Source organism: Macaca nemestrina, chromosome 3 (genome assembly GCF_043159975.1).
Source record: "Macaca nemestrina isolate mMacNem1 chromosome 3, mMacNem.hap1, whole genome shotgun sequence".
Taxonomy (NCBI): domain Eukaryota; kingdom Metazoa; phylum Chordata; class Mammalia; order Primates; family Cercopithecidae; genus Macaca; species Macaca nemestrina.
This window is the reverse complement of record NC_092127.1, coordinates 166847812-166862334: the sequence shown is the minus strand read 5'-3', so window position 1 is coordinate 166862334 and position 14523 is coordinate 166847812. Positions and strand designations below refer to the sequence as shown.

Here is a 14523-nt window from a genome sequence, read left to right as displayed (position 1 = left end):
CCACCTCTTCCCAGCCCCACTGCCCGTCTGCCGGAGCAGTTCTGGCCCCTTCCGACAGAGCGGGGACGAGAGCCGGGGATTCTCTGCCCGCTGCGGGGATGACTCTGGGTGGGGGGGCGCCGAACCCGCGGCGCGCAGTGTCCCGTGAACTGTGAGTACTGCGACTGAACGGCGGCCGGCAAGCGGGCGATTAGCACCCATTGCATGAATTATGAAACAATAACTTTCGGAAGAAGCAGGAGAAAAAAAAAAGCATCTATCGCTGCCCTCCCACCTCCATTCCCGGCCGACTCTCCACGCCGCTTTTGCCCCCTCCCTCCCCTCTCTCTCGCTCCTTCCTTTCCGGGAGAGGGGAGAGGACTGGGAGGAGGGCAAGCGGCCGGCCCCGGAGGAGGGGGGCGCCGAGGGGGCTGTGGTTAGAAGGAGCAGTAGCAGCAGCAGCAGGAGAAGATGCTGAGGATGCGGACCGCGGGATGGGCGCGCGGCTGGTGCTTGGGCTGTTGCCTCCTCCTGCCGCTCTCGCTCAGCCTGGCGGCCGCCAAGCAGCTCCTCCGGTACCGGCTGGCCGAGGAGGGCCCCGCCGACGTCCGCATCGGCAACGTGGCTTCAGACCTGGGCATCGTGACCGGATCGGGTGAGGTGACTTTCAGCCTGGAGTCCGGCTCCGAGTACCTGAAGATCGACAACCTTACGGGCGAGCTGAGCACGAGCGAGAGGCGCATCGACCGCGAGAAGCTGCCCCAGTGTCAGATGATCTTCGACGAGAACGAGTGCTTCCTGGACTTCGAGGTGTCGGTGATCGGGCCCTCGCAGAGCTGGGTAGACCTGTTTGAGGGTCGGGTCATCGTGCTCGACATCAACGACAACACGCCCACCTTCCCGTCGCCCGTGCTCACGCTCACGGTGGAGGAGAACCGGCCGGTGGGCACACTCTACCTGCTGCCCACCGCCACTGACCGCGACTTTGGCCGCAACGGCATCGAGCGCTACGAGCTGCTCCAGGAGCCCGGAGGCGGCGGCAGCGGCGGCGAGAGCCGGCGCGCCGGGGCGGCCGACAGCGCCCCCTATCCCGGGGGCGGCGGGAACGGCGCGAGCGGCGGCGGCTCGGGAGGCTCCAAGCGGCGGCTGGACGCATCAGAGGGCGGCGGCGGCACCAACCCCGGCGGCCGCAGCAGCGTGTTCGAGCTGCAGGTGGCGGACACCCCGGATGGCGAGAAGCAGCCGCAGCTGATCGTGAAGGGGGCGCTGGACCGCGAGCAGCGCGACTCCTACGAGCTGACCCTGCGGGTGCGCGACGGCGGCGACCCGCCTCGCTCCTCGCAGGCCATCCTACGGGTCCTCATCACCGACGTGAACGACAACAGCCCCCGCTTCGAGAAGAGCGTGTACGAGGCCGACTTAGCTGAGAACAGCGCCCCGGGGACCCCCATCCTGCAACTGCGCGCAGCTGACTTGGACGTGGGGGTCAATGGGCAGATCGAGTACGTGTTCGGGGCGGCCACCGAGTCGGTGAGGCGACTGCTGCGCCTTGACGAGATGTCCGGCTGGCTCAGCGTCCTGCACCGGATCGACCGCGAGGAGGTGAACCAGCTGCGCTTCACGGTCATGGCCCGCGACCGTGGGCAGCCCCCCAAGACCGACAAGGCCACCGTGGTCCTTAACATCAAAGACGAGAATGACAATGTGCCATCCATTGAAATCCGCAAGATTGGGCGCATCCCCCTCAAGGACGGGGTGGCCAACGTAGCCGAGGACGTTCTGGTCGACACCCCCATCGCTCTGGTGCAGGTGTCCGACCGAGACCAAGGCGAGAACGGGGTGGTCACCTGCACCGTGGTGGGCGACGTGCCCTTCCAGCTCAAGCCAGCCAGCGACACCGAGGGCGACCAGAACAAGAAAAAGTACTTTTTGCACACCTCGACCCCTCTGGACTATGAGACCACCCGGGAGTTCAACGTGGTCATCGTGGCGGTGGACTCAGGCAGCCCCAGCCTCTCGAGCAACAACTCCCTGATTGTGAAGGTGGGAGACACGAACGACAACCCGCCTGTGTTCGGCCAGTCGGTGGTGGAGGTTTACTTCCCTGAGAACAACATCCCGGGCGAGAGGGTGGCCACAGTGCTGGCGACAGACGCAGACAGCGGAAAGAACGCTGAGATCGCCTACTCGCTGGACTCCTCTGTGATGGGGATCTTTGCCATCGATCCCGATTCTGGGGACATCCTGGTCAATACGGTGCTGGACCGCGAGCAGACTGACAGGTATGAGTTTAAAGTTAACGCCAAAGACAAAGGCATCCCCGTGCTGCAGGGCAGCACTACAGTGATTGTGCAGGTGGCTGATAAGAATGACAATGACCCTAAGTTTATGCAGGACGTCTTCACCTTTTATGTGAAAGAAAACTTGCAGCCCAACAGCCCTGTGGGGATGGTCACCGTGATGGATGCTGACAAGGGGCGGAATGCAGAGATGAGTCTGTACATAGAGGAGAACAATAACATTTTTTCTATTGAAAATGACACGGGGACAATTTACTCCACAATGTCTTTTGACCGGGAACATCAGACCACATACACTTTCAGAGTCAAGGCTGTGGATGGGGGAGATCCTCCCAGGTCTGCCACAGCTACAGTTTCGCTTTTTGTGATGGATGAAAATGACAATGCTCCCATGGTTACCCTTCCCAAAAACATTTCCTACACTTTACTGCCACCTTCGAGTAATGTCAGGACAGTAGTAGCTACAGTGTTGGCAACAGACAGTGACGATGGCATCAATGCAGACCTGAACTACAGCATTGTGGGAGGGAATCCCTTCAAGCTGTTTGAAATTGATCCCACTAGTGGTGTGGTTTCCTTAGTGGGAAAACTCACCCAAAAGCATTATGGCTTGCACAGGTTGGTGGTGCAAGTGAATGACAGTGGGCAGCCTTCCCAGTCCACCACGACTCTGGTGCATGTGTTTGTCAATGAAAGTGTTTCTAATGCAACTGTGATTGACTCCCAGATAGCTAGAAGTTTGCACACCCCACTCACCCAGGATATAGCTGGCGACCCAAGCTATGAAATTAGCAAACAGAGACTCAGTATTGTCATTGGTGTGGTTGCTGGCATTATGACAGTGATTCTAATCATCTTAATTGTAGTGATGGCAAGGTACTGCAGGTCCAAAACTAAAAATGGCTATGAAGCTGGCAAAAAAGATCACGAAGACTTTTTTACACCCCAACAGCATGACAAATCTAAAAAGCCTAAAAAGGACAAGAAAAACAAAAAATCTAAGCAGCCTCTCTACAGCAGCATTGTCACTGTAGAGGCTTCTAAACCAAATGGACAGAGGTATGATAGTGTCAATGAGAAGCTGTCAGATAGCCCAAGCATGGGGCGATACAGATCTGTCAATGGTGGGCCTGGCAGTCCTGACCTGGCAAGGCATTACAAATCTAGTTCCCCATTGCCTACTGTTCAGCTTCATCCCCAGTCACCAACTGCAGGAAAAAAGCACCAGGCCGTACAAGATCTACCACCAGCTAACACATTTGTGGGAGCAGGAGACAACATTTCAATTGGATCAGATCACTGCTCTGAGTACAGCTGTCAAACCAATAACAAGTACAGCAAACAGGTAAGATGTATCCCAAATATATTTAAACATCCCTAGGAGGGTTAATAACTCTGAGACAGATTATCTTCTGTAAAGTTTTGTCTTCTCGTTTTTAAAGTTATTAAAATCTTAACAGTAGGAATTTAATGTTAATTTTTGCACCATTAATTTAGCAAAGGCCATCTACAAGAGGTATACCACTGTATTTTGCAAGTTAGAATTAAGGTTCACTGAACTACTGAAGGAAGTATTCAGAGTAGGCAGGATTTTGTAGTTCTCTTCGCACTTGACATCCCTAATTCATACTACATTTTTTGTTTCCAGAATAAATATGTATGTATTACTTAGATGGTTAGTTTTCACCTGAAATTATTTTTCTTTTATGGCAACTAAGTGGATAATTGCATCCAGAGAAAAAGTTTCTAAAGTTACTACTGGTGTCTATGCAAATTGGATACCATAAAAGTTTTAGCTATGTTATTTACAATGTAGGATTTTACAGATAAATAGATGCTGAATCATGCAGACGTAGTACTAAGTCTGAGATATTGAAATACTGACTACTTTGATGAAAATGCTGGTTTAAAAATATTTACTGATATGCAAATGTCATGCCAAACACCACTTTCAATCTTTTATATCTATAATAATCAATACCTATAACAATTAGTATTCGATAATGATATGCAGTCACCATTTGCATACTTCCTCTTTGGTATTAAAAGTTTGCAAACAAAAATACACCGCATGAGCCATTTATTATTTAAGCCACGTAATGAAAGTATTCATGATTGATGTACTGTCTGCAAGACTATTTTGGCATGCATTATGATATATTGAGAATGTAAAGATTATGTGGAATATTTGACATAATTGTTTCTCAGTGAAATGTAGAAACAGTAAAAAAACATATATTCTGAGGTGGAACTTAAGCAAAACTGAAATTTATTTTTGAAAGTTTTCCTTGTGTGATATACAATCCTCAGAAAGTTTACTTTGTATACCCACCAAAGTTTGCCACACATAAATAAGATCTTTTGGAAAGGGCTGTGTCTCATGGTACAGCAACCTCAGCTAATAAAACATTATGTATTTCTTACTGTCAGAACCCATCTCAAGAAACACAGTTATGACTGTCAATCTAATTTCTATTAAATATGCTTTGCATGTGGAATGTGGAATCTGAGAAGAACTGAGGCAAAGGAAAAAGTTATTTTATAGCCTCATTGAAGATGGTACAGAAAGAGATATTAATCCTTTATTGCTTTCATGACTACTGAAATTAGTTTTTTAAATAAATATTTTCTATATATAGTACTTTACTATAGCTAGTCAGATAAGGAGAAACAGTCTGAATAAGCTTTTATATCTAATAACAAATGCAATCCAAGAAAACACCAGTTCGAACTATATTTGCATTAAATGGCTTTTGAAAATATGTCCTTTGGTGTATATGAATTTGAATTATTTATTTATTTTAAACAAACATTTAACATAGTGGAGTGTTTATATCTGTTGTATTATTGTGTTACATGGAGTTAGAAGCTGATTTTTGTATTGTTTTGGTGCTTTTATCAGTTTTGTAAACAAGGAAGATTCTAGCTAAAATGGTAGCACATTTTACAGATTACTTATAAACACCCCAAAATAAATTGAGATTTGTAGACATTTCTCTAGAAAATAGTTAATACGTAATGCAAAGGAGTGTGAAGAGCTCTGTCTGCAGAATGTTTACCTCTCGGTTCTTATCTTAATGGTACTTCTGTCCTGTGGCTGGATAGCATTTGCATTCTGAATTGTGTAATCTTATGCTTTTGAGTGGACATATCAAGTGACACTTTTACCGATATTTTATGCAAACAGTTCATATGTTCTGTGCTGTCACTTAAGCTTCATTTGGCTCATCAGATGAGGTTAGCTCTATGTTCTTGAATATTTAAAACAGCTAATATCAAGACTGTTGGCATCCTATTTAAAAGGCAAAGTGATATGCTTATAAATAAACTAATATATGGTGTTAGCCTCTTAACTGAGGAAAGCAGTCCATATTCCAAAAGAGAAAACCTTCAAAGCAATTGGAATGAATCACACAGTTTGCCAAAAGTGACTTTGGAAAACTTTTCTGTCATTAGGTATTCAGAAGAAGAATACACTTTTAATCACAAGTAAATAGCTGACCTAAAATGAAATAAAGGCAAATGAAACACATTCCCCTTAATGTAATTAGTAATAGTAATGGATATGCTTCATCTTCTCAATATTGCTGTCAGGGTCAAGGGATCCATTTACAAAGTTACATTCCGTTTTGACATCTGACATAAATAGAATCCTTTTTGTTCTGCTTTTTGTTTGTGCCATAAGTAGATAATTTCCTATTTTTATTTTTAAAATATATGCACTTTAATTTTTACGGAACTACCAAAATATATTTTCTTTGATTAAACCTGATTTAATCAAAGAAAAAAAAAAGAATACAAGGTTTCGCAGTAATTTCCTTCTTTTGATAAATGGATTTATCTAAGGTAAAATTAGACCATTGTATTCTTTCAATTCCATATAGCAGGGTCTAATTTAAAAATTGAGATTTCATTTTACATAAAGCCTTTGTTTTATTTATAGTTTTCCTGAATTGCCTTATTGCAGTTCTTTATTTGTGAAAAAATTCAAGTGATGTTTCTTAAGAGTGTTATCTTTATGAAAATTAGACATTTTAAAGTGTTGTACCTAAGTCCTGTTGTTTTCATTATAATAGGTTAAACAGCTTTGTAGAAATAGAAGTTTGAAAATAATACTCTCCCTTAACCTCTTACTTTTTGTTTTGTTTACATAGACTTGAGAGGCATTCAAATCAAGCTTCTATAGTTACTCTTTGGCAGACTCTAGGAGATGTGTGTGGTAGAGCTGCTGGAATTATTTCCGAAATTCACGCTTTAGAAAACTCACTGATGATGTAGCCCAAATTTTCATAGTTCATACCTTTGCATTTCCAACAAAAGCCTTTGCTCTCAACTAAATAATGTGTTTAGTTGAGCAAAATGTGGATCATTGACAGCATTACTGAGATTAAGTATCCACTTTTCTGTTTCATTCTTCCTTGGTAAACCTGTTCTTGGTGGTTGTTAAACTTTTGTGAACTAGAAGTACAAGTGTGCTTTTCATTCATAACGTAAAGGCAAATGCATTCTATTTTTCTGTTTAAGTCTTCGGTATTTTACTATGTGCTAAGCATTTTTCAATTTTCTTTTAAAATAATGTAATCCCCCCAAAGAGTAATAGTATGAAAAGTACAGTTACTATTTTGCTTATTATTCTTGAATTCTATTGAGCTTATCCTTGATATGCTGTTATTTAGATAATGCACTTACAAGTAAAAATTTTATTGTATTTAGTAAATGGAAAGTAAGGTAATTTATTTTTGGCAAGAACTTAGCTTGAATAAACACCCATTTTAAAATCCATTTGCAGCTGATCCTGAAATACAAATAATTTACATTAACTTCAGTGACAGTTTCACAGTTTGTCTTCATAATGTTCTCTTTAATGATCAAATTATGTTCAATATATTCATTTTATACTTAGTGAAAAAATATGGGAGAACTTATCTTTTTAATTGCTTCAATTTTGGAAGCAAATGGTTGACTTGCTGTCATGTATTAAGTAATAAGAAAACTAAATGTCAATTCATTTATGTTTGTGTGTGTGGGTGTGTGTGTATGTATATATACACACACATATATATATATAGAGAGAGTATATATATATTCTTTAGTGGAAATGCATCTACATAGTGATGCCAACCATAGCTTCCAGTGCTCATTCTGTAAGCATAATTTTTACAATGTGTTTCTCCTGTCTATAACCAAGGATGTTTTCATAAGGCGCAATGAATCTGCGTATGGTGAAATTTCTGTTACATCTGGCCTGATACCATAAGCAAAAGACTAATAGCTGATGGAAGTTAGGCTGTGTCTTTACTCATCTAGTAAAGCAACATTATCTGGATCTCTGGATGTCTATGAAATAAGGAAAATGTCATCCATTGATTTGATCAGCAATGAATTTGCCAATTTATATGGAAGTCCTCATGATTATTTGAACCTTATCCAAAACTTATCCTAAACCAATTAATGACTTAGCTATAAGAACACAAAATCAGTTTAAATACTTTAATAAATCATGTAGTACAAGAAATAGAGCGAAATCATTTTTTCTTATCTTTCTATCTTTGAGTAATTTCATATCTCATATGTGGAAAAGCATGAACAAGGTTTATATCACAAACTACACACAGAGACATAAACACATGTATTCGTGCATACCATTTATAGCTGTATTAGTCTTATTTAGTCATGATGTTTATAGATTAATATGTGAAAATATCTAACTTAAACATACACAATGTTGAAATAAAATATACTATAATCAACATTTTAATGACTGCACCTAAAATCACTAGCATCATCACATTTTAGAATTCCAAGGTGTTAAACAGTCCCCTCATTTTAATAGAAGAGGAGACTGAGGCCCAGCATGAAACAGTGACTTGATTGGGATTACAAAATTATCAGGGATATAATGTGCACTAGAGTCCAAGTCATGGAATGTAGTGTCCAGTATTCTTATTTATCTGATCATACCACCTTTGGGGGAAAAAAAACTGAATTTCTGTAACTTTCAATTGCAGTAGAAATCTGTTGAAATTTACTTACTTATTTATGACTATATATTTGGCTATGAAGATTGACATCTTTACAATAGACTATAATTCTGCTTTAGGCTCCAGTTCTTCTGTGTAAAATTATCTAGGAAAATATAATTCAAAATTTACAGAATTTTAAAATAAGTTAATAATTCTTTTCCCTCATATAGGATTGTAATTGATAACATAGAGTAAAGCATCTTAACATGGTTAAGAACGTATATTCTGTTGACAGAATTTTTAATATTAGCACAACAGTGATAACAGACATAAGTTCCTTCCTAGCATTTAGTATATTTCAGTAAAAATTCACTTAAATAGAAAAGAATTAAAACATTCTACACATTATGTATGAAATATTTTATGCATTCTAATTGTGATAATCTTTTACCTTTTCCATCAATATTGATAATTACTTTTGGCTTCTGGGCTTGTTCGCATTTTATCAACTTTGCACATACATTTTCTTTTAGTAGCATCCTTAACACACAGTCATGCACGAATGTTTTCTCTTAATTTGTTTTCTAGCAAGTTTTTAGAAGAATAATCCATTTTGTTAGTTTTCAATTGGATTGCTTCCTTGGTAGGCAGTTAGCCAATCTAGTGTACTAGATTCTAAATTTGCACAGTGACAAAATATAAATTATTGAATCTATTAATTTTAAACATAAAATCTGAACTATTTTTAAAACTAAATATCGTGTGTGACAAAGACATTACTTCATCTTAGCAATCTACTCCATTAGACATTTTAACATCTTTTCTTTCCTGGGAGGGTGTGGTGGTGGAGGCTATGTAGGAGATTTAGTATAATTATATACAGTATTTTAAATATATATATATATAACCAATTTTGTTTAAAATAGTTATGTATAAGGAGTATATAATTGATTTCTAGACTATGGCAAAGTTTCCCATTCATTTATTTACTATGACTCTAAAGAAATAGTAAGAGCTGTTCCCATACATCTAGAGTAAGCTTTGCTTTTCTTATTTTTAAAAAACCCTTAGAATCTTTTCTAAAGCAGTGACTCTTTTGCGGTACATTACACAGTGCTTTATTTAGCATTAGTGTTGTGGGAAAAATCACATTCTAAGAAGAATTTAGCTGAAACCACTAAAACTAATCTTAATTATCACTTCTGGTGAATTAATGTTTTAAAGGCAGAATAAAGGTTTAGCTTCAGGAATGTAGTGATGTTTGTATTGAACTCTAATGCTGTGTACAAACAAAAAGCTATTAAAGCTCCCAAATAGGATTCCTCTGACAAGTTAACTTCCCCCACCCCCAATCGTGTTTATTATTTACAAACACAAAATTGGCATTAAAGTTTTTCTCTGCTCCTCAATCTCTACTATAGCTTTCCAATTGGGCATAAGACATTGGGGAAAATTTCTTTATTGATTTTTTTTTACCTGCATAAATCTTTATTTTCCTTCTTTCAGATGCGTCTACATCCATACATTACTGTGTTTGGCTGAATTCCACTCTAATATGATGCTCCATTATGCACCATACTGTGATGACCTTTCTACTCCGAAACCTGCTGGAGCCTGCCCTTGGCCGTGGGGTGTCAGCCAATCACTGCTTGTTCCACTTGTTGTACATTTTATGTTTGAGTCTTTTTCTTTCTCATATGCGGAAAAATAGTATGAAAATAAAAAAAATGTATGAAATAGTAGTAATGCAGAAATGTGCTACTAATGGATGTCTGAGTCACCAGGAATTCCATTCTTAAAGAGGCGGTTAGTACCTATTAGACTTAATAGTGACGTCTTAAAAAAATCCAAAAACATATTGCAACAATAAGTTTGAGACTTTGTGTGACCAAAGGGAAATTCACTCTCTCATATCTTTGTCTTTAATACATTAAACACTGATTTTGAATAAAAATCTAAATTGATCAATATTTTTATGTGCCATGTAATCACAGGCCAGTCAGATAGTTCTGTTAGGGTGAAGGATAATATATTTTGCTCATTCTGTGCATGTATTTTTAAATGCTGTTTTGTGTGTTTGTGTGTGTTTCCATATATATATATGTATATATGCTAGAACTTTGAGCAATATTTATAAAATATTATCTGTAAAGCAAGTTTGAGAAACTAATTTTTTATATTTATAATGAGCACGGATTGACTTTTTTCTTAATCTTGAAATAGTGACCAAAATATTTATATCATTTTTGAATTTATTTTTTAATTCCTTAAGAAAATTCAGAACTTTTCAGTTTGATTTGCTAAAGTCACCGTAGTCACATTCGGAAGGAATATGTGGCTTTCTCTTCTTTATGGACTATATTCATCAGAAGTCCATATTTATTAAACATCCTGTTTGATGTCAGATAACATAAACTCAAGCAGCTTCAAAGAGTTCAACATGTTGCATATTGTTGAGAGAGTAAGTGACTGAATTTTAGTTGTATAAGCAATATTATAGGTAGGTCAGGGAGTCGTCTGCATGACCCCTCTATCTCTTTATGTTTATATGTTTATGTCTTTATTTGTTATGTCATATGTGTTTATGAGCCTAGAAAATAAGTGTTCCATATATAAAATTTAATAATTTTATAATACATACTATGCTGTCTGCCCTATTAGAATTTTCCATAAATTTTGGAAGCAAGAATGCCAAATTCTCAAGATCTTTTGGTGAATCACTCTCAATATAAGAGCTGTTTAAGACAAATAAATAAATAAATATTGGAAGGACATTGGAAGTGATAGGAAATGCACTATAACCCCTGTGAATCTCTAATGTATACCTGAGGATTTTTGTTTCATAAGCTGTGTATTTAATCTCACAAAAGGGGACTTTTCAGAAACATCATTGCAAGTACAGTAAGATTTCTGTATAAAACTTAATTATCCTTAACCTCCCATTTTGTTTTGAACACAAGGACTAGTGTGAAAGGAACCTGTACCAATGTCTGCTTCTTGAAAATGCTTGTTTTCCTCATTCCAAGTAGTAAACGTCACTAGACATACTTCAAATGTAAATCCTGTAACAAGTCACATCAACTGAAAAACAAATTACAGAAAAAAAAAGTCTAGAATTTTGGGTTAATTTAATGTGCAATCACATAGAAGTGATATTTATGAATACCTTCACAAAGAAGAACATTGTAGGTTAGCATTTTCTAAATAGGTTGCAACACACTCTTGAAGTATGAATCAGTTTATTGAGTCTCTACCACAATTAGAAAAGTACAAAATAAAATAGAAAAATACAGAGTACATCACCCATAGTAGCAGTAAATATTGTCTTGTGCAATTTTTGTTTCAGTTGTGTTTGTGTGGAGGTGTGTGTTTCTGTTCTTGGTTGTTAGGTTACAAATCTGTCTTATTGTGGAAGCATTTGAAAATGTTTGAGAACCAGCACTCTAGACTGGGGTAGGAAGTTATGGCTATTTACTATTATGATTGGAAAAACATAGTAAATCAAAGCAGGAAAAAAAATAATGCTAACACTCCCAAGGATTTTAGTGTACTGTTAAGCTGAATCAGAATGATCAACAGCATGCTGATTACAGCAACATTTATCAACAGCAGAAAGCTTTTGAGAAGTTTATTATCATTCCTCTACTCTTCTTGTGATTAAAAAAAATCTTTGAACACATGCCATTGGTTTATTGAACAGATACAGACTCCCAGTCCCCCTTCCCAGTCCCTTAACATGCCCAGCGCCTCCCCAGTTACCCCTCACCCAGTTGTTGCTATCAAACTCAGGTCTCTAGGTCAGTAAGTCTCCTTTGTAATTACTGGAACGTACCATTTACGGAGGTGCCTGTGGACGGTGGACAGATGAAGACAGAGCAAACCACATATTATCCTATATATTTTAGCATGTGGATATTTTATTTTAAACTAGAAGACAATAGTTAATTCTCCATTTCAAAATCTGAGAAGGAATATGAGATGCTAGAGATTGGTCTATTTTAGAGTAGTTCATCCTTTGGATAACGTTTCTTTGATCTATCAGTACCGGTCCTGGTATTAAAAGAATAATAAGATAGAGTCTTTGGCCTCAGGGAATTAATGTATTATAAAGATGATAACAGGGCAGAAAAAGAATAGTTTATTTTATTTAGAAATTTTATTTTTTTAAGAGACAAGTGTCTCATTATGTTGCCCAGGTTGGATTCGAACCCCTGGCCTCAGGGGATCCTTCTGCCTCAGCCTCCAAGTAGCTGGGAGTACAGGTGTCCACCACGACAGCAGGCAGAAAAATAAGAGTTTATATTTGTATCATGCCTCTTATGTTTCAAAACATTGAATGCGTGTTTGCTTACTTGTACCTCAGAACAAGCTGTGAGGAAGACCACCAGTATTCTGAGGTAAGGATACTGAAATAATGAACAGCTTTTTCACGACTCTGATGGAACTAGCTAGCTTAATAACCTTATAATGTCTATGAAAAAATATTTGGTCATAATTCAAGAATACCAAAAACATTTGAGGGAAGTTTTGAAATGTATGTTTTGGAATATGGAAGAATTCCTTAAAACAGGTCCAGTTTTTCAAACTTTTTGAGTCACAAACTGTACTTCATACTACTAAAAAAAACCCTTGCTGGTATAATTTGGAGATCCAATTTTCGACTGAACTTATAAACTACAGCCACATATGTGATTAAAAAACAAAACCCTCAAGAATTAGGCAAATCACTTTATAACTCTAACTTTATTTTTTAGGTTGTCTTAAAAGAAAACCTACCAAAGTCTTTTGGGAGCAATTCCACAGTTGGAAATATCTCTCTGGGAATAATTTTCTACCTGCAACTTTGCAAAACACTTTTCTTTGATGTGCCTGATTTTTTTAATCCATTCGTTTTCAAGAAAATGTATTAATCTTCTGTATCTTTTTTTTTTTTTTTTTTTTTTTTGAGATGGAGTCTGGCTCCGTGGCTCAGGCTGGAGTGGAGCAGCACAGCCTCAGCTTAATTTAACCTCTGCCCCCCAGGTTCAAGCAATTCTCCTGCCTCAAACTCCCTAGTAGCTGGGATTACAGGTGCTTGCCACCATGCCTGGCTAATTTTTTGTATTTTTAGTAGAAATGGGGTTTCACCATTTTGGTCAGGCTGGTCTCGAACTCCTGACCTCAAGTGATCAACCCACCTCAGCATCCCAAAGTGCTGGGATTACAGACGTGACCCACCACGCCTGGCCATGATTTTCTATATCTTTAGTACACACCGCAAAGCTTTGGAGTGAAGATACAGCAACAACTAGAGTAAGTTCCCTGTCTTCGTACATAGGACAATTAAGAAATAATATATATGAGGCAAGGGAGACATGAAGCTCAGAGGGACTGCCGTCAAGTTTTTTCTTGCCATCACAGTATTTCCAGTGTCCAGTAGAGTGCTGGGCTTAGAGGAGGCACTCATAAATGTTTGTTGAACAAATAAACAAAGGGCCTGGGCTTTGTTGCTAGGTAGCCTGCAGATCCATCCACATTGGGTTGTTGAAATATGGTGTGGCTATTTTATATCAGGCTCTGAGAGCCTCATCGTTGCTGTTTTCTGCCCCAGCTGGGTGGGTGTCTCCAACATGAAAGTCTACCTGCTGTGTTGGCGGAGTCCCTGCCTTCCTTGTGTGGTGTGTGACCCTTGTTTCCGTAGCACATGGGCAATTCTCTGATCTCCCCACTTCCCTTCTCCTTGGTGGTGTAAGCACGGAAGCCTTAGACAAGCTAAACTAAAGCAAATGTTTGAGGCAAGTAAGAGAAACACTGGTCGTGCAGTACACTTTGACATTTTGAGGGGGTACGAAGAACAACCACAAAAACATACAGATTTTTAGCATTTTTCTGAATATCATTATCTGGAGAAGATATAGATACATGTGCACACAAACACACGCACGAATCTCTGTTTTCGTCAGCTGATATGTTCCTGCAGATATTATTCAGTCTAATGTCAGGCAGTCTTTTTTTTTTTTTTTTTGAGACGGAGTCTCGCTCCGTCGCCCAGGCTAGAGGGCAGTGGCGCGATCTCAGCTCACTGCAAGCTCCGCCTCCCGGATTTACGCCATTCTCCTGCCTCAGCCTCCCGAGTAGCTGGGACTACAGGCGCCCGCCACCTCGCCCGGCTAGTTTTTTGTATTTTTTAGTAGAGACGGGGTTTCACCGCGTTAGCCAGGATGGTCTGGATCTCCTGACCTCGTGATCTGCCCGTCTCGGCCTCCCAAAGTGCTGGGATTACGGGCTTGAGCCACCGCGCC

At 39.7% G+C, this 14523-nt stretch overlaps 1 protein-coding gene across 15 annotated transcripts in view; it reads left to right on the top strand.

Annotated features, from left to right (window-relative positions):
* Window positions 1–450: 450 nt before the first annotated feature.
* The window catches only part of LOC105487786 (protocadherin 7), a 427259-nt gene continuing 413186 nt past the window's right edge, over window positions 451–14523 (top strand). For 14 of the 15 annotated variants that reach the window (XM_011751412.3, XM_011751410.3, XM_071093763.1 and 11 more), the window contains exon 1: window positions 451–3624. In XM_011751412.3, coding sequence (XP_011749714.1) covers window positions 451–3624 — 3174 coding nt within the window. Of the gene's footprint in view, window positions 3625–9748 lie in introns of all 15 variants that reach the window. The other variant, XM_011751419.3, reaches the window with a different exon arrangement.